General features: G+C 38.3%; 1 protein-coding gene across 4 annotated transcripts in view; it reads left to right on the top strand.

Annotated features, from left to right (window-relative positions):
• Window positions 1-11723: 11723 nt before the first annotated feature.
• Window positions 11724-20933, top strand: part of kcnip4a (potassium voltage-gated channel interacting protein 4a) — a 364749-nt gene continuing 355539 nt past the window's right edge. Inside the window, exon 1 of one of the 4 annotated variants that reach the window (XM_067419938.1) lies at window positions 11724-12105. In XM_067419938.1, the coding sequence (XP_067276039.1) occupies window positions 12048-12105 (58 nt within the window). In that variant the 5' untranslated portion in view covers window positions 11724-12047. Of the gene's footprint in view, window positions 12118-20933 lie in introns of all 4 variants that reach the window. The other 3 variants (XM_067419872.1, XM_067420441.1, XM_067420264.1) reach the window with 3 other exon arrangements.

The raw sequence follows: 20933 nt of genomic DNA, 5'->3' as shown, positions 1-20933 counted from the left end.
AGTTTTTCATATTAAACTGTTATTCCCTTAACTAAAACAAGTTGATACATACCTCTCTCGTGCACTTAAAAGGTTAGTTCACCCAAAAATGAAATTAATATCATAAAGGACTCACCCTAATGTTGTTCCACACCCGTAAGACCTCCGTTCATCTTCAGAACACAGTTTAAAGGGGTCATTGGTCATAATGCCATTTTTGTACAAGTTAATATGATTATTTGGTGTCAAAATTAAAATTGTAATACACTTTAATTAAAAATTATATTTAGTATTCTAAGAAATCACTCATTTAACACATCCTCCCTCACATCTCCCCCTCCCCCCCATTGACAAAAATGAGAGAAGGAGGGGGAGATGTGAGGGAGGATGTTTCGTCCGGGACTTTTTACTGCGCCGAGTCGAATTACTCTCAGAAGTGTTATTCCGCCGTACATTATAGTTCTCCTTTTTAATCCGCTCAGAAAAGCGCCATGTTTTATTTTGTCATCATACTTGATGGTTCAAGTATTCGTGTAACTGTATTTAAATAGGGAAACATGGAGGTGTTTGGTCGCTTCTAACTTGATCTCTGTTTGGTACCATAGTGAATGAACTGGGCTTAGTGGGCTAAGCTAAATGCTATCAGATCATCACCGCTCGTCAGAGAGATTAAGTGCACGCACTCAGACGAGAGAGGTGTGTATCAACTCGTTTTAGTTAAGGGAATAACAGTTTAATATGAAAAAGCGGTGAAGTATCCCTTTAAGAAGTCTCTTCTGCTCAACAAGGCTCCATATGTTTGATCAAAAAAAAAAAAAAAAAAAAAAATATATATATATATATATATATATATATATATATATATATATATATATATATATATATACATATACCGTCTTGTTCAAAATAATAGCAGTACAATGTGACTAACCAGAATAATCAAGGTTTTTCGTATATTTTTTTATTGCTACGTGGCAAACAAGTTACCAGTAGGTTCAGTAGATTCTCAGAAAACAAATGAGACCCAGCATTCATGATATGCACGCTCTTAAGGCTGTGCAATTGGGCAATTAGTTGAATTAGTTGAAAGGGGTGTGTTCAAAAAAATAGCAGTGTGGCATTCAATCACTGAGGTCATCAATTTTGTGAAGAAACAGGTGTGAATCAGGTGGCCCCTATTTAAGGATGAAGCCAACACTTGTTGAACATGCATTTGAAAGCTGAGGAAAATGGGACGTTCAAGACATTGTTCAGAAGAACAGCGTACTTTGATTAAAAAGTTGATTAGAGAGGGGAAAACCTATAAAGAGGTGCAAAAAATGATAGGCTGTTCAGCTAAAATGATCTCCAATGCCTTAAAATGGAGAGCAAAACCAGAGAGACGTGGAAGAAAACGGAAGACAACCATCAAAATGGATAGAAGAATAACCAGAATGGCAAAGGCTCAGCCAATGATCACCTCCAGGATGATCAAAGACAGTCTGGAGTTACCTGTAAGTACTGTGACAGTTAGAAGACGTCTGTGTGAAGCTAATCTATTTTCAAGAATCCCCCGCAAAGTCCCTCTGTTAAAAAAAAGGCATGTGCAGAAGAGGTTACAATTTGCCAAAGAACACATCAACTGGCCTAAAGAGAAATGGAGGAACATTTTGTGGACTGATGAGAGTAAAATTGTTCTTTTTGGGTCCAAGGGCCACAGGCAGTTTGTGAGACGACCCCCAAACTCTGAATTCAAGCCACAGTACACAGTGAAGACAGTGAAGCATGGAGGTGCAAGCATCATGATATGGGCATGTTTCTCCTACTATGGTGTTGGGCCTATTTATCGCATACCAGGGATCATGGATCAGTTTGCATATGTTAAAATACTTGAAGAGGTCATGTTGCCCTATGCTGAAGAGGACATGCCCTTGAAACGGTTGTTTCAACAAGACAATGACCCAAAACACATTAGTAAACGGGCAAAGTCTTGGTTCCAAACCAACAAAATTAATGTTATGGAGTGGCCAGCCCAATCTCCAGACCTTAATCCAATTGAGAACTTGTGGGGTGATATCAAAAATGCTGTTTCTGAAGCAAAACCAAGAAATGTGAATGAATTGTGGAAGGTTGTTAAAGAATCAAGTTGGTTGACTCCATGCCACACAGATGTCAAGCAGTTTTAAAAAACTGTGGTCATACAACTAAATATTAGTTTAGTGATTCACAGGATTGCTAAATCCCAGAAAAAAAAATGTTTGTACAAAATAGTTTTGAGTATGTACAGTCAAAGACACTGCTATTTTTTGAACACACCCCTTTCAACTAATTGCCCAATTGCACAGCCTTAAGAGCGTGCATATCATGAATGCTGGGTCTTGTTTGTTTTCTGACAATCTACTGAACCTACTGGTAACTTGTTTGCCACGTAGCAATAAAAAATATACTAAAAACCTTGATTATTCTGGTTAGTCACATTGTACTGCTATTATTTTGAACAAGACGGTATATATATATTTTAAACTAATAAATACTAAAAACAAAACAAAAAACGCCTAGTTTTTTGGAGGGTTATAACAGCTTAGACAACATGTACTTACAAGTGTAAAATCACTTTTAGCAGTGTTTTATGTAACTTCAAAGGGTTTCTTGTAAAATGACACCAACCAATTTTGAATTTAGACCACTGTATGTGTGTATGGGAAGCTTTTCAATTTGAGTAGGCCAAATACAGGCGGAAATCCCCAAAAATGGCCCTGAGTGTAAGAGGAAAATGGAAAAGTTCTTTTCAAATTGTATTATTTCACTAAATTAATATTGATTAAATGTTTTTGACTGGTACAATATAAAACTTGTCAGCTTTTATGACTGTTATGCATATCAGAATATGTCAGAGTGGCTTCAAATTGTTTGCATATTTAGATTTTTGGTGAATGTGCTTTGGAAGCATCTGGCAGTGAGTTTGAGGTTTGCCTCAGAGATAAAGATTGATGTCTTCCATGAAGTTTTACCATCTGTGCCTGATAGAATTAGCTTGACTAAAGTGTAGGAATAAACCTAGTTACCTACAGTTCACTAATTAGGCATGATGTCAGTAGCGGCACACATGTAATCAGATATCATATAAAACCTTCCTCCTCCTTAATGCATGTGAATCGTGTACTTGAGTCATATTTGCTGTGATAATATGCTCTTTAAGAGCTTCTGATGCTCATCCCATTGCTGTTTCAGTTCTTTAATGCACCACGATGATTTGAGGCTTGCAGAAGCAGAATGCCAATATGGTGGCAGGTCAGGATCATGCAGATCTTATATGAGAAATTAATGGATATGGAATTAATAAATGATGAGGATAACATGTTCTCTCATCCAAAGCACAACTTGCCGCAAGACGAGCCAGGGGTCAAAGACAATAATTCTGAGAACCTGACACCTTTATTATAAAGGTCTTGCTCCCAAAACACATTACTTGAGCATTATGGGATGAGATTGTGATCACAGGTGTACAGACCTGAAATTAGGTCACCACCTGTTCAAAGCAAGCACATAGTATGCTAGAATTGATTATACATGTCTTAATGGGTTCAGAGAGATGCTTTAGTGTCCTATATTGTTGCTGGGTAGTAACCATAGACTGTAAAAAAAATGGACGTACTGTCTGTGATGTCACCCATAGGATTCTGAAGAGAAGTTCTGTAGCGTAAAGTAGAGACGAACTGGTCCAACTTGTCAGTGTGTCATCGCGCGGCCCTCTCAGATGACAGAAAATGGGCAGAGGCGGGATGTGGGCGGAGCTGAGGTGACGTGATGACTGATTGACAGCAGACAAACAGCAACCCAACTGTCACTCAAAGTGGCCACGCCCTTAATTATGCAGAACTTTAAGGCTTTATATATAATGTAAACGAATGAGTTTAAAATCATATATCTATATACCCCCCCCCACACACACACACACACACACACACACACACAATTTGTACCAGGCTGTAAACGTGTTTTATTCTGCTGTAAAGTTGGGGATTTTAACATGGGGCTCAATGAGATTATGCTCCCTTCTGGAGCCAGTCGATGAAGTGCACTTTAAAGGAGTACTTCAGCGCTGGGAAGATGAATCTGTAGTTAAACTGGGTCACTAATGTAGTAGAAATGTGAAATTATTTTTGAATTTGGTGCTTTCTAGACTGAGAAAAGGCAGAACATGTATTTTTCTCATGAGAATGAAAGACAACAATTCCCAGAATGCTTCGCTGCCCTACGAGGCCACTCCCAAAGCCACCGCTACTGAATCAGTGACTGGATCACTTTCCCACTGTGTTCATTTTCACAAAATCAGATCAGTTAGAGAACAAACACTACAATTTAAAACTGAACGTGTCTGTTCAATATAATATGATTTAGCCGCTGAGGGAGTCACAGCCCAAAACGCTGCAGGAGTCAGATTACATTCATCGTGATGCATGAGCTGAATGATCTCTCGTGATAAGAGCTGAGGTAAGCTCGACCACGCTCGCGGCATACATTCACAACGCGTGTTCAGTCTGGCGTGTTTTCAGTTAATGCCTTTGGAAGCGTAATTTTTAATAGGAATTAATTTGAGAAGTTGAAACACTCACTTTGCTCCGCATAGCTCCGTTTACATGAATGCCTGAGGCTGCGAGCTGAGCTGTGAGTGAGATCCCAACGCTCATGCGATGGTTGAAAACAAGTGGAAATAGCTCCCTCTGCTGGCTGTAGTCTTTAGCCTCTGGCCAAAAGCACGATCATTCGAATATAATCCAGGGTTTCTACTGATAGAAAGCTATATGCTAATCGCTGAAGTAACCCTTTAAGTCATTTCCGTAATGGCTTCAAGAGAAACCGGGGAAGGTTGCAGCTTGGTACATGGCACCGACACTGACAACATGTACTCCATTAAGCTACTGATCACAAATTACAAGTAATCTGCCCAGCATTATATATTAATATGTCAACTCAACACCTGATGTGATCAGACAGCCGCTGTCAGTTGCTCTTCAGCTACTGTGCTCAATGAGAAAACATTGGAACCTTACAAATATGTCTTGGGAAAGAAATTCAATCTGAGAATTTAGATCTATCAAGTTTGACAGAAGACATTACAACGGACCCGAGTCTCTTAACTGCACAGATGGCTGTTTTGACGAAGGCTGGAATGGTTTTGTGCTTGAAGATGTGTTCAAAAAGTAGATTATGTTTCCCTGTCAGCCTGCTATTATTTTTGAAATGAGTGTCATTAATCAGTCATCCACTGACATGAAAACAAAAGCTTGTGTTTGTGTTTCTTTACTGACAGACAGTGAAGAGTTAAAGGAGACAAAAGGACTCAGAGGCCAGACTAAAACCTCCTTTAACGGTTTGAGCTCAATGGCTCAACGTGTCAGAAGCGTAAACACCAGATTCTGTGTCACTGCTGTGACGGCTCAAGTTTTCTAAGAATACATATAGTGTTGTTAAAAGTAGCAACTCTGGTACCAGGTCAGTGGTAAAAATGACACAATACCAGCATTTTTCTCTAGCATTTTGAGCGATGAGAACAGATTCTTAAAGGGGGATTGATCAACTCTCCCTTGAGCTTTTGATATATAAAAGGTCATGGTAATATAAGAATATGCTCTAAGTTTCAGAGCTGAAATTGTCCTTGTTAGTCAAAGAAAAGCTTTTATTGATACCAGGCCCTGGTAAGGATATATCTGCTAGTAAGATTGAACCTGAATCAACCAGTTATTGAATCATCAAGACCTTCAAGGAGAGAGTTTCATTTGCTGTGAAGAAGGCTTCAGGGCTTCAGAGCAGCAAGTAACAGGACCGTCTCCTAAAGTTGATTCAGCTCCAGGATCAGGGTAGCAGCAATGTAGAGCTTGCTCAGGAATGGCAGCAGGCAGGTGTGAGTGCATCTGCATGCACAGTGACGCAAAGGCTTTTGGAGGATGGCCTGGTGTCAAGAAGGGCAGCAAAGAAGCCACTTCTCTCCAGGAAAAACATCAGGGACAGACAGATATTCTGCAAAAGGTACAGGGATTGGACTGCTGAGGACTGGGGTAAAGTCGTTTTCTCTGATGAATCCCCTTTCTGATAGTTTGAGGCGGGAAAAAAAAATCTTATTATTTACTGTTGGCATGAAAAATCTTATTCATGCCAACAGTAAAGCATCCTGAGACCATTTATTTGTGGTGTTGCCTCTTAGCCAAGGGAGTGGGCTTACTCACAATTTTGCCTATAAGAACACAACCATGAATAAAGAATGGTACCAAAACATCCTCTGAGAGCAACTTCTCCCAACCATCCAAGAACAGTTCGGTGACGAACGATGACTTTTCCAGCATGATGGAGCACCTTGCCATAAGGCACAAGTGATAACTAAGTGGCTCAGGAAACAGAACATCAAAATGTTGGGTCCATGGCCAAGAAACTCCCAGACCTTGTGGTAAGTCCTCAAGAGGCATGTGGACAAACAAACCCCCACAAATTCTGACAAACTCCAAGTATTGATTATGCAAGAATGGGCTGCTATCAGTCAGGATGTGGCCCAGAACTTGACTGACAGCATGCAAGGGTGAATTGCAGAAGTCTTGACAAAGAAGGGATAACACTGCAAATACTGGATAAACGTTGTGTAATTGTCAATAAAAGCCTTTGACACTCTTATAACTTGATTCAGTATATCATAGTAACATCCGACAAAATATCAAAAAACACAGAATCAGCAAACTTTGTGAAAATTAATATTTGTGTCAGTCTCAAAACTTTTAGCCACGGCTGTTTGTCTCTGATTGGCCATTGTGCTCACGTGCTAAACATGCTTCTGTGATTGGCTACAAAGATCAAAGCTCTTCCCCAATTGCTTCATTGGTGCTCGCTCTTCACCAAGCACTTACACATATATACACAGGAGCATTTGAAAGACGGATCCGCTGATAGACTCCTGCTTTCAAACACTCCTGTGTCGTGTGTATTTGTGTAAGCTCAGAGCGTTGATCGTTGTAGCCAATCACAGACATGTTGAGCGAGTGAACACAATGGCCAATCAGAGGTGTTTAAGAATGAAACCGATCGTTTTGTGTCTTAAGACATCAATGTGTTGCCACGAGCCACAGGGTTTAATATGGTGTTTTTACTCTCAAACACCCAATTGACATGCATTATAGAAGCAATGGTTGGAGTTAAAAATCTTCATTTGTGTTCTACTGAAGAGTCAAACACACCTACATCTTGGATGCCCTGGGTGTAGGCAGCTTTTTGGGTGAACTATCCCTTTAATAAACAGAACTGCATGCGTCTTGCGGAAGAACATTGAACCCGGAGCTACTTCACTCTGTTTATGTCGAGTCACACAGGGACTGTGCTCCTCCACAGCGGAACCTACCAGACCGATCTAAAATAGTCCCAATATAAACACTTATTATAAGTGCACCATAATGATTCAGGGTATGATAAAAACATGGTTTAGAAAATGGATTCATATTGTACATTCTCATTATATAATCTTGAACACAAAAAAGTTACTGACAGCAACTTTAAATATTATATTATATTATATTATATTATATTATATTATATTATATTATATTATATTATATTATATTATATTATATTATATTATATTATATTATATTATATTATATTATATTATACACATCTGCTGCCAGAGACAACCGATTTTTATTTTGGTCATTGTTTTTTTCGGTGCTAATTATCTCTAGCTGAATTTTATCAACTTGCTTTCAGATCTGCGGGGGAGCCACAGAAAGGTTAAATGAGCATGTTTGAGTGAAATAACATCTAATGCTAATTGGAAGATTTCAAGTCATCTCCTTGCATCTTGTTCTTGTGTGTTTTCCTCAATGTCATAGCCACATTAACTCCCATATTCTGTATATGCCTCAGTCCTCAGTTACGTAAGCTCATCACACTTCATAGCTCAGACATTATCTTCTTAGTCTCCAGGCTACCATCTCGTGTACGCACACACTATACAGTACAGTCAGATGTGGGTATGGAGTCAGTGAATTACTGCATTGAGCAAATAGAGCCAAATCCTTCTTTATTCTCTTGTCTGAAAGACATAAAGTTTGCCTAGTGGATACTTAATTTCTCCTGTGAGGAGTTTTGCCCTCCTACGTGTTCTCCAGCTCTTCATTTCCTTTCACCAGCATTTCATTATCACAGCTTGGGTAGTGGATGTTGATTGCGTTTTTTAAATTTATTATGTTAATTATGGTTTCAGGAAAAAGTGATGATGATAATGTTTATTCTTCTTTTAAAGCTAAATTTCTAATATACAAATATTGTTAGAGAATTATTATGATAGAATAACAGCACAACATCTTGAGCAATATACTGGGAAAATAATGGATGTATATTCCAGAGATAGTGTAAACGCTGGATATTGCTGTTCAAAATGCTGTCAGAAATGTCAAATCCCATCTGCTGGTTTCAGAGCAGTCTTTTAATATACTCTTTTCCATTCTCCATGAAACCTTAAATCAAGCTTCAGCGTGGCAGTGTGTTCTCAGCACTGCCAGTTCTGAGTAGCAAGTCTCAAACTGAAAAGGCATAGTGGTATGGTAGGCTATAGCGGAATATAATAGCAGCTATAATACCTGCTAGATCAAAATTCTAGTTTAGTGTGAATGTTACTAATGGATCATAAAATTTACAGTTGGCCTCTGGATACTGAAAACCCACTGTATGAATCTGCATTAGAGAAAAGTGTTCACACACTGATGCTGGCTTTTTCCTCAGAGCTACATTGATTCTCTTTACAGTATTTGCCATTACTTTTTAACTGGTCTAAAAGCTTGGCAATCACCACAGGTGTTAAACAAAAATCTGTATAGTGCGAATGAGTCATCAATTGTTTTGGTCAAATACAATAGTTCTTTTTTTTTTTTTAGCACAATATTTGATTGGAAGGGAGAACAGTGTAGCGTTCTACTTGGTGGCGCAAAATGCAGATTTCACTGTAAGGGGACCCGTGGTGTATGTAGATAATGGCTCATTCTAAGGTATGGTTCATTATGTAAGGTCTTTATACTTCACTGAAAACATAGTTCATAGTTATGTATATTATATTGCATTTCTGTCAATATCCTCATAAATACTAGCCTGGATGCCAGCCTAACACACCCCTGCCCACTACGTTTGAGCTAGGCCAGTTCGGTCTGGACTTGATCCATAGAGGAATAATTATGCCCGAACAGAACATGTTCGGACCAATGAAATCATCAGGGCAGGCTTTAGACGATGATGGACAGATGATAAACAGTAACGTAATCATCCACGTCATCAAAGACGCTTGGGTTGAATTTGTTCTAATCCTAAACGGAGAGCTTGTTCGTATATGCATTCACCTTTACTATTTCTCTCTGAAATAATGATCATGTTGGTAAGTACTCTATGTATCCTTAAATTCTTTTTTTTACAACACCAGCAAATATAATTTACAGATTTTTTTCTTCTAACGTTACATATTCCAGCATGCATGCAAACAGGGTTGCCAAGTTTTTAAGAACAAAACCCCCCAACTACTAGCCCAAAACAAGCCCAATAGCTTTTTGAGGGGTTCTCCGGAAGAAAAAAAAAAGGTGTTTGGGGGGTAAATGTGTGTTATTTTGGCAAGGTTGCCTGCAAAAATTATATATCACATAATTAAGGTCGCTTTAACCCGCAAACATGGAAAACAACCCTCGAGAAAACCGCAGACTTGGCAGCACAGTGCAGTTGAGTTCTGTTGACATTTGACAACTAACGTTATGCGTCGCTCTGTTGCTCTGATTGGTTGTAGGTCTGTCCAATCGAGGTCTTTCCTGGTTGGTTGAAACACGCCCCATAATCTCAGCTCAATGGATTAGTATAAGACTCGTATTCTGACTAAAATTGAGTATTACCACCTCAGGCTACATAGATACTACATACTGCACCTTTAAATACACAGTGATAATTAAAAGAATACAAACAGGTGTGATTGTTAAATCAAATACTGTAGAGACAAGCTAGTGGTAGAAAAAAAGAACAAAGGAAACAGAAAACCATAAGCCATCTAAAAGTCCTAAAAAGCCCCCCCCCCAACCCTCATTCACTATTCCCTACTCCGCTAATATAACCAGAAGTATGAATGAAAATGAGTGAGTGAATTCTTAGACTGAATCCAAATTCATGCTTGCCATTTAATAATTAATTGAAATGTACCAAACTGGCAGCTCCAGTAGTAAAGAAAATATTTATTTTGAACTCTGCCGTGGAAACGAGCATGTATAAACTGTATTTAAACAAAAAATTAATTAAAGAATGTATACATGTATGATATTACACTGCCAAACAGCAAAACCTGCAGGTAAAGTTACAGCCGGGGGGGGGGCTTGAGCCCCTGCCAGTTTGAAAGTGAAAGTGCCCCTTTCAATCACACTACACGATTTCTACTGAGGGGGACCAATCCCCCCACCCCCCGGAACGCGATCGGTACAGACCCTGACCCCGTGGAGGCCTGTGCACGCAACTGGGTTATTGCCTCCCCTGAGCCCATTGACTTTTAACAGACACCCTAAAGTACGCGATGAGTGGGGAGTAACTGAGAAAGAATGAAGTTACATGAGAGTAAATAACCAGGTTTATGAAGCCACTGTAAATGGTATTGTTATATATTAAGCTAACTACAATGCTAGCTTATGTTGTAAATGACAAAGCATGACAGTGTCACTGCTACCCGTTGTATCCATTGATTCTCCCATGTTTCTCACTGACACGCCCCCAACTCGTACAGATCGGGGCTTAAAGAAAATCCCCAACTTCCCACTAGTTTTTACAACTTTGTGGTGGCATTCATGTGTGTTCAACTTGTAAATACGATCTTTATGACATTACTTGAATGTACCATATCACCACTTAATATCATGTCAAAATTAAACCTGGCCTTTCAATGGCCTTTCAACTTTCAAAATTAAAAATGGCCTTTCAATGACATGAAAACATGATGACTGTGATCATCTTGGTGGAATTAAAGGGATAGTTCACCCAAAAATGAAAATGTTTATCTGCTTACCCCCAGGGCATCCAAGATTTATCAATTCCTATGAGAGTAAAAAACACACAGACATACAAATCCATATTAAACCATGTGGCTCGTGGCAACACATTGATGTCTGAAGACACCAAACGATCAGTTACTGTGAGAAACCGAACAGTAGCCTATTTGTTCTTTTTTTTTTTTTTTTTTTTTTTTACCTCATATCAGATTAATCTCATCTAGAATTCCCCAGCGCCATTACTTCCGTTGAAGAAGGTAAAAAATGACGTGAAGTAAATGGTAAATGGCATGGTAAAGGTAAAAAAACAACAAATACTTTTTGGTTTTTCTTGCAGAAACCGATCGTTTCGTTGACATCAATGTGTTGCCACGAGCCACAGGGTTAATAATACTCTCATAGAAAACACCCCATTGATGTGGCTTATGCGAGCAACGGTTAAAGTTAAAAATCTTCATTAGTGTTCTACTGAAGAAAAAAACACACCTACATCTTGGATGCCCTGGGAGTAAGCAGATAAACATCAAATATTTTTCTTTTTGGGTGAACCATCCCTTTAAAGATACATCTTTGTGTCTGTGAGCAGTGTTTAGGCATGACCCGCTAATAAATTGATTGAACAGCTGAACATCAGTTCACAATTAAAATGCATTGTTTAAATTGCACCGCCTTCAGTTATTATGGTGGAATACATTTAAAATGCTTAAGGCATTAACTTGTATTTTAATGTCATGTAAGATAGCCTACTATTGAACAACATAGCATAACTGAGACATGACATTTAAATTTGATTTAAAAAACACTACTGCATGAAGCAATATATTTAATGAATACATATTTTAACATATACAAGATTAATGCTAAAGTTAACTACCCATATGAAAACAACACTGGCCTCGAGAGCGCGCCTGGTCGGTGACGTGCATCCGCGACTGCATCAGACAGCATCAGCTGAAGTTGCCGAACGCTGAAGAGCAACAGTCACAATCTGCCCCCCACAAGTGCGCTACACACGGAGAAAAAAAACTGGAAACAAAGACTATTGCAATGGAGAAGAATCTCGACAGCACCTCATCCCGAGTGGACACGTCAAGTTCATCGAGTGGTAGGACTAAAGGTGCATGATTATTCTCTCGCGGCACGCGCACCTTCACATGTTCTCATGCATGCCTCGCATGTAAGTTTGACAACCTGACGGTCATGTTTGTACTTTTGCCGTTCTTTGAATGAGAGGTTTTTTTATTTTTATTACAACTGCCGGTACAACACAGAGCTGGACAATTTAGGCTACCTGTTACTTTGGCCATAGATTTGAAATTAGTATTGTCAAATGTGAAAGATGAAAATCGTGAGGTCAGACTTTTAACCTGTGGAGGCTAATACTTCGTAGAGTAACTATATGGACCGACATGAGATGTGTTTTAAACATCAAGGTTTGTTCACTGTCGACTTTAGGTTGTATTTCCGGATCTTTTTATAAAACAAATATAGAAGCAGCCAAGCAGGTGGGATGAAACTCACTGCCTGCGGACACAATCCTTGACCATGATACAGAGAATGTCAAAAAACCTACAATCCCTCAGTATTTATACAACCTTATGTGCTTTGTCATCGAGCAAATTCTGTAAATAAAACAACTTTGGAAAAGTATAACCCTTTATATACCCTTTAACAGAAAACCTTTTAGATAAAATGAGCCTTCACTATATAAGTTGACTCTTGTCATAATGTATCCTAGTAGGCTATATGACTTTTTTTGTGAACATTAAATTGTCCTGCTGGATGTAGGCCTACCTCAAGTGCATTGGTACTTTGTACAAACATGGACATTTTTTAAATTTCCCATGACTTTGAGTAGTATAAAATATTAGATCCTCTCACAGATCCTCTCACACATCACAAAAGCATGTGATGGTAATCTCTGCAATAACATGATTTGTACTAATGGTTTGTTTTCCAGTAGTGACACTTTATCCCCGGCTAAGAGTCCATGTTGTACTGTACTAAATGACAAAGTACGTAAAGCTTGTTTGTTTGAATGGAAGGAAACACAGTCACTTACATTTACTCATCTTCCTGACAAACAAGTTGAATAGGTAGTATTTTCATTGTACGGCATTGATCTTTAAATCTTCAGTCTACGATGACATTAATGCGTTTGCTCTCCTATAAGTGGGTCTTAACATCCACGCTTTGAAATCCCAAATTCAAACAGGTTTATTACCATTAGATAAATGTTGTGCCTTGAGTGCTTTCAAGGGTAATGCCTTTTAAACTTGTCTTTGAGTGTTGAAATTCTTACAGCTTCTACAGATTAATCTTGTGAGAAAAGACACAATGCAGGCATTAGGCAAAGGACAATGAGGATGAGGAATATAAAAAGGAATGTGAACTATTTTCTGATGCCATCAAATGATCTTATCGATTGTGAATATTTCAGTATAAGTTCGGAATAATATCAGCATAAATAATATTTTTTGACATTTATATCTACATCATCGCCTAGAATAGATGGATAAGTTAATTATTTGATTAGAGTAAATTAAGTGTGCTGTATGTTTACATGTAAATAATGTTCTTTGCTTTTTTTGTGCACAGATGACAACATTGTCAAAACAATCCCGTTTACCTGGTCCTGTGAACATGACTAAAAACGCTGTATTATCAATCCAGGCCAGTAGTTTGCGATGCCACTTTGTAAAGAAACACTACACACCTATACACACGTGCATGACATCACCGTTTTCACACATTTGCATTTTGCACAACTGTTTTAAAAAGGTGACCTTTTTTTAGGCCCCCAAAACTGTTGTCATGTAAATGAACAGCCCAAACACTTTTTGAAAACAGCCCCATAGACAACTTTAGCTTTTGTAGAAGTGTTTTATAAAACTTTAAATTGAAAATGATGTGCAAAAGGTTTTTGTAATTGACTCGCTCTTGTGTTCCAATCTTTTTTTTTCTACAATTCTTCTATGGAACATAAAATAATTTTTGAAGAATCTTCAAGCAGCTTTTTTCCATACAACAACAGTTCAAAGAGACCACATCTGTCAATAAAATCATAAAATACCCATAAAGGTATTTCTTATAGCTCCTGTACTATTTTTAGACTTCTGAAACCATATTCTTTAGCCTGACATCGTCATACTCAATTCTAGTCAGAATAAGAGTGTGATACTGCTCCAATGGGCTGATTATGGGGCGTGTTTCACCCTAAACCAGGACAGACCTTCAATTGGATAGATCTACAACCAATCAGAGCACAGGTGAATGCATACGAATTAGACAAATTCAACCCAAGCCCTCTTTGGAGAGGTGGAAGATTACGTTACTGTTTATCATCTGTCCATCATCATATAAAGCCCGCCCTGATCATTTCATTGTTCCGAACAGCTCCTGTTCGAGCATAGTTGCTCCACAACAGATAAAGTCCAGAAAATAGACTGTAAAAAAATATTGATGTAACATGTGACATCACCCATAGGATTCTGAAGAGCAGTTTTGAAGCATAAAGGGTAATTATGCTTAATTATGCAGAACTTTAAAGGTCCCATTCTTTGTGCGTTTTCAAAGCTTTGATTATGTTTACAGTGTGCAATATAACATGAGTTCATGTTTCGCGTGTAAAAAAACAGCGTACAGCGCTGTTTCCTCTGTCCTATAAACGGCCTGATGATTTCCTTGTTCTATGAAGTCCCTCCTTCAGAAACACGTAACGAGTTCTGATTGGGCCAGCGTTTCCTGTGTTGTGATTGGACAGCAGCTTAGCGCACTTTGCCCGGAAAGGTCCCGCCTCTTACCATAACGGGGAGATGCAAGCGCTGAATGCGCGCTCTTCTCCACGTGGGAGAGCAACAAGACCACGCCCCCTATTTTGCGTGTTCTTTTGGGTGGAGGGTTAGTCAACAAATGGTTCTAGTGACGTCATTACATCCCTGAACTTCCTGCTGTAGTCCAAACCGGCCGTTCGCTGTAGGCTTTGAAAGGGAACTTCTGTTAAATAAAATATCTCACTTGGCATTGAACTTTGAGCTTATAATTTTACAGGTATTATTTATGCTCTAACAGCAATATTACACACTATGTAACTAAAGATTGAAATATGGAATCGCGAAGAACGGGACCTTTAAGGCTTTATATAATTAGAAATAATATTCTAATCAATAGCAGGTGGATGAGAAATAAATCATTGTGTTTGTTTGATAAAGACGTTTACGAGACATGTGAGAGAATCTCGGTTGCCACTTTCTCACGTGAACTGAACTGACAGAGTAGCTAAAGCTCATTAAATATGCAAATCTTATCCAATCCTAGCCGTGGGCGTTTACTTCCAAGTCTCCAGTGCGGCACGCCCATCAAAACCCAGCGTTTAGGAGAGAGCCTCAAAACTAGTGTAGAAAATAGCCTATTACTTATTAGTTATGATATTTGTGAATGTAAAAACCACACAAACATCATTGAGTTGACCTCAGACAACAACAAAAAAACAAAAAAACAAGTTCATCACACTTATAATAAATAAAAAAAATTCACCAATCAAGTTTTAGGTTTCAGGATTTTTTATACCATATTTTGGTTTATGCAATAAGTGTGTAAAATGGCCATAAGTGGATTTTCACATTATATACATGTATTATGTATTCATTCATTCATTCATTCATTCATTCATTCATTCATTTTGCATATTATTGTGTCCTTGTGGCAACATGTATTGAAAGAAGAAGTGTAATAATGGGAGCTGTAACTGGCAACATTTTCATTATCTAATATTTCATAGGAATATTGAAATATTATTTATTTCCCTATTCACTGATAAACATGATGTAAGTCCTGGTGTCCTCTACAGTGGACATGTATAAAATCAATGTCCTGTTTCAGAAAATCATAGTTTGATTTGAAACCCCATAACATCTTCCCAATATGTTGCTTTATGACAAACATCCAGTTTAAATGATAATTACAAAATATCATGTTAAATTTTTTGATCACTAAATAAAAGCCAGTCATGTTTAAAGTCCAAGGAGAGGCAGTGAATAAAGTGAAAACTAGCAATGCCCTATTGTTGGAAAAGCTGCAAAAAGAATCTTCAAAATATCTCCTTTTCTGTTTTATGGGACATTACCAATGAAAAGTTGGTCAATTTGTATGATTTCTTACAAATGTCTTGCCCCTAAAACCTACCCATCACTCTGATATAGACAAATGGTACGAATCCATTCGAGTGAGGTTGTGCGAAATAGTCACCTCGTACAAATTGGTTGTGAGATAGCGTTGCATGAGGTTGAGTAAATAATGAAATTATGAACTATTCCTTTTTTGGAATGTGATATAAGGGGAAAAAAACATGATTTTTTTTCACCTTTATCATGCAGAGAAAGCAAATTGGCACATATAAGATGATGAGTGCCAGTATTAGGTAGGCGACAATTTAACTTTGCAAGTTACTTAATTCTCAAACCCACGCTTTGGAAACACTAGTCACTCAGTTGAAAATGTAACTTTTGTGACTTTGAACAGTGTTAACCTTTAAGTGCATATTTACATATAGAAGAGTGTGCATCTGCTGAGCATGTTGAATATTTAAAATCCCGAACAGTATACGAAGAAATAGTGTTTTACATTTGTCATGCTGACTCCAAAGTATAATGAGCAGACACTTGTTTCCAAATGTTGTGGTTAGCACATTTTTATATTCAAAAGGTCACACACTGTACTTGTTTCATTTGCACTTGGTGAATGACTCAAAAGGTGTGTTTGCTTTAGCATCACTAAATATATTTTGATCGTCTGATGACTGATGAACGGCAGAGTGCAGCTTTCATCTGAAGCCAAAGGTCTGGTAGCCTTTTGTACGTGAGTCATTACCATTAGATCCTTTATCGCAGCAGTTAGGACTAGCTCTCTCTGTAGAAGTTTTGGCTTACGGATGTCTGTTTCTCAATGTCTCTCTCTTTTATTGTCATTGCAGTTTTGTGTTGCATAATCAGTGGGTGGTACCAATGACTTTTCAGGTGGACGTTGCAGTATTACTTGTGAAAGTTTTTATTTTAAAGGCTTAACATTACCAATCAGCAGTTCATTATCAACATTAAGTCTCCATACAATTATAAATTCCTTGAAAAATAAATGTTAAACCAAGTGCGAAGTACAAGACTGAAATGTTTCACTTTTATTGTGCGACTAGATTGACAAAGCACCCCAGATCATTACTGAACATCAATTTACATGAGCATCAATGAAACTGCAAAAGAGTGTAAGAGAAGGGTGAGACAATGGGAAATGGGAGCTGAGACAACATAATTACAGTTACAGAGGAAAATTATCTTTTAATTGCTCTAGTTGGCAATTAGTTGTGTAAAGTGTGCACCAACGCAACATAAAATAAGACATTGTCAGGGGGGAATGCAGTAAGAAGAAATGTAAAATGTATATATACACTCACCTAAAGGATTATTAGGAGCACCATACTAATACTGTGTTCAACCCCCTTTCGCCTTGAGAACTGCCTTAATTCTACGTGGCATTGATTCAACAAGGAGCTGAAAGCATTCTTTAGAAATGTTGGCCCATATTGATAGGATAGCATCTTGCAGTTGATGGAGATTTGTGGAGATGCACATCCAGAGATGCTCCCATTCCAAAGATGCTCTATTGGGTTGAGATCTGGTGACTGTGGGTGCCATTTTATTACAGTGAACACATTGGCATGTTCAAGAAACCAATTTGAAATGATTCAAGCTTTGTGACATGGTTCGTTTTCCTGCTGTAAGTATCAGAGGATGGGTACATGGTGGTCATAAAGGGATGGACATAGTCAGAAACAATGCTTAGGTAGGCTGTGGCATTTAAAGGATGCCCACTTTGCACTAAGGGGGCTAAAGTGTGCCAAGAAAACATCCCCCACACCATTACACCACCACCAGCAGCCTGCACAGTGGTAACAAGGCATGATGGATCCATGTTCTCATTCTGTTTACGCCAAATTCTGACTCTACTATCTGAATGTCTCGAGACTCAGGCAACATTTTTCCACTCTACAACTATCCAATTTTGTCGAGCTTGTGCAAATTGTAGCCTCTTTTTCCTATTTGTAGTAGGAGTGATCAGAGGTACCGTGTGGGGTCTTCTGCTGTTGTAGCCCATCCGCCTCAAAGTTGTGCGTTTTGTGGCTTCACAAATACTTTTAACACTTTTTCCACAGAAGGCAATCGGCCGGAGCTTTAAAGGTGTCATGAACTGGCTTGTTTTATTTTTTTATACTGTTGTCTGAGGTCAACTAATGATGTTTGTGTGTTTTTTTACTAGTGCTGAACGATATGGACAAATTCATATCTCGATTTTCATGCCAGATATCTCTATATCGATACAATACGATATGACTACGTGTTCAGTGAAAACAAAGCATTTCTCAGAAAATGTAAAAGATTTAAGCCTACATTTCAAAAATTTGTGTCAGAAAATGTATTGTTGTCATATACCACAACTTTTCAGTGTTTTCAACCACATACTGTTTTAGTTTTCAAACATATAAATTCACATAAGCACTAAAAAAAAAACAATACATTTGGGACCCATTTACACTGCATGGTTCAAGTGACCCAATTCCGGTAAGCAGTAAAAAAACGCATGAATTCCGATATCCTCAGATCGGATTCAGGCCTTACTCATATGTGGTAATAAATCCGATATGATTCGGATGCGTGCATTAGCGTCTGCCATGTAAGCGGACTGATCGGATATTCCCCAGTAAATGAGAGTCGTACGTCATTGAAAAAAGGACGCAGGCGAATGACGTCAACTCAGGTGGACACAAACTGCGATCAAGGGCCAGTGTTGCCAAGTCCACGGTTTTCATGCACAATTGGACTAATTTAACACAGTTTTCAGTTTAAAATGGACTGGTTTTGTTGTGAAAACCTGGCAACCCTGTTAAGGGCTCTCCTCCTTTTGTTCCGCCTTAAGAGAGAAATGTTTTGCCGACTTTAAAGATGTGTGGAACAGTGCAGACAACAAAACATTGTACAATCATTTTGTCTGCGTTCATTGCATATCGCGCTGTTTTTCTTCCTTTCACCGGTTAAGAACGTCTTGGGCTGTTTTGCCAGTCTACAGTGTAAATGCAAATATTGGATACGGGTCGCTTTTGAAAAGATGATGTCGTCAAAAAAAATCGATATAGTCACCAAATCGGAATTGTGCATCAAGACCTGCAGTGTAAATGCAGCCTTAGAGTTTGTAAAATACACACTGATGTCTATGGAAGAGTTAATAATAATCCTTTTCATTATAATTTGACACGTTTTATTCATATCAGATACACACATTGTGTAAGTAACTTCAATGTTTACTCCATTCTATTCCCAGTTCACCAGCCACTTACTTTTAAGTATTTCGGGAGAAATGGATGAATTCACATGTTGATAGAGGTTGCAAATCCAATAGATCCGATTCTCTGAACTGCATCTGCGGCACAAACTAACACGGCGGCGCCCATCGCGCATACAGCTCAACTAACGCAATCGTTATAAAGGGGTTTAAACAACAATATACTTCCACTTGCATGTATTTGACAATCGGAATATCCGATATTTCATGCCATAGCTAACACATTTGTGAATATTCTGAATAAAAAAGGAAAAATGACAAAAGCAGATCAACATTCATTCAGTGCTGTTGCTGCTGCGGTGTGTCACGTGACAAGCAATGACGCGTCACCATGGAAATGCCGCTTCCCCTCTCACAATATAGTTCCCACGTCCCTGGTAAGTGTGTGTGCGATGGCTTTAGCGGTGTATTCAAGGGCACTCGTAAAACTGATGTTTGTTGTGACTGCCAGAGTTGTATGCAGGGCGAACGCGGAGAGGGGAAATCTATATCGTCGATATCGTTGCTTTTTTCGGTAGTAATATCTTGAAAGTTCATATCTAGGTATAGATATGATAACGTAATATCGTTCAGCCCTATTTTTTACATTCAAAAACATCAAGTAATAATAAGTAATAGGCTATTTTTTACACTGGTTTTGAGGCTCTCTCCTGAACGCTGGGTTCTGATGGGCATGATACACTTGAGACTTGGAAGTAAACACCCACTGCTTTAAGATTTGGATATTTAATGAGCTTCTGCTCCCCTGTCAGTTCACAAGGGAGAGGAGAGAGTGAGGGAGAAGCGGCAACCAGAATGATTTTCTCGATCAGTTTCTCGTAAACGTCTTTATCAAACAAACAAAATGATTTATTTCTCATTGACCCGCAATTGATTGGACTATTATTTTTATATTACACATAGCCCGCAAGATCAGACTTAATGAGAATATAATGAGATTCATTGGCCTTCCGTGCTTTTCGAGCCCTGGCCCATACGTGTCTGAGTCCAGCGTGCTAAAGTTATGCTCAGCTAGACAGGTACACATAAGCAAAACGATCTATAACAATGCAGTACTGTTACATATAAAGACACGTTTTATTCACATAAGTGTGTTGCACCATTCCTGTCGGCTCCAAATCGTGCATCAACCGGAGATTTGTTTACAAACGATTCCGCAGTGAAATAAAGTGAACATGTCTTCCCCACGTGAGCTGGAACTTCATTAAAAATAAAGTTCAACCACACATTCCTAATATTAGGATCAGAAGGAAGCTTATGCAGCGACTGTGTTCTTCCACAACCAGGAATAGCGCAATATATTAATCTTCCTCGGCATCAGAGGTGGACAAAGTACACAACTCTATTACTTGAGTAAAAGTAAAAGTACTACTGGTTAAATATTTCTCTGTTACAAGTAAAAGTTGTAAAAACAGATTTTTACTCAAGTAAAAGTACAGAAGTATTTGTTTTCAAAAGTACTTAAGTATCAAAAGTAAATTTCCTTTTTTATGCCAATGCATTATTTTATTATTGTTGTATAAATGCACATTATGCCATCATGGT

Source organism: Pseudorasbora parva, chromosome 1 (assembly GCF_024679245.1).
Source record: "Pseudorasbora parva isolate DD20220531a chromosome 1, ASM2467924v1, whole genome shotgun sequence".
Lineage (NCBI taxonomy): Eukaryota > Metazoa > Chordata > Actinopteri > Cypriniformes > Gobionidae > Pseudorasbora > Pseudorasbora parva.
This window is presented reverse-complemented; position numbering and strand designations above follow the sequence as displayed.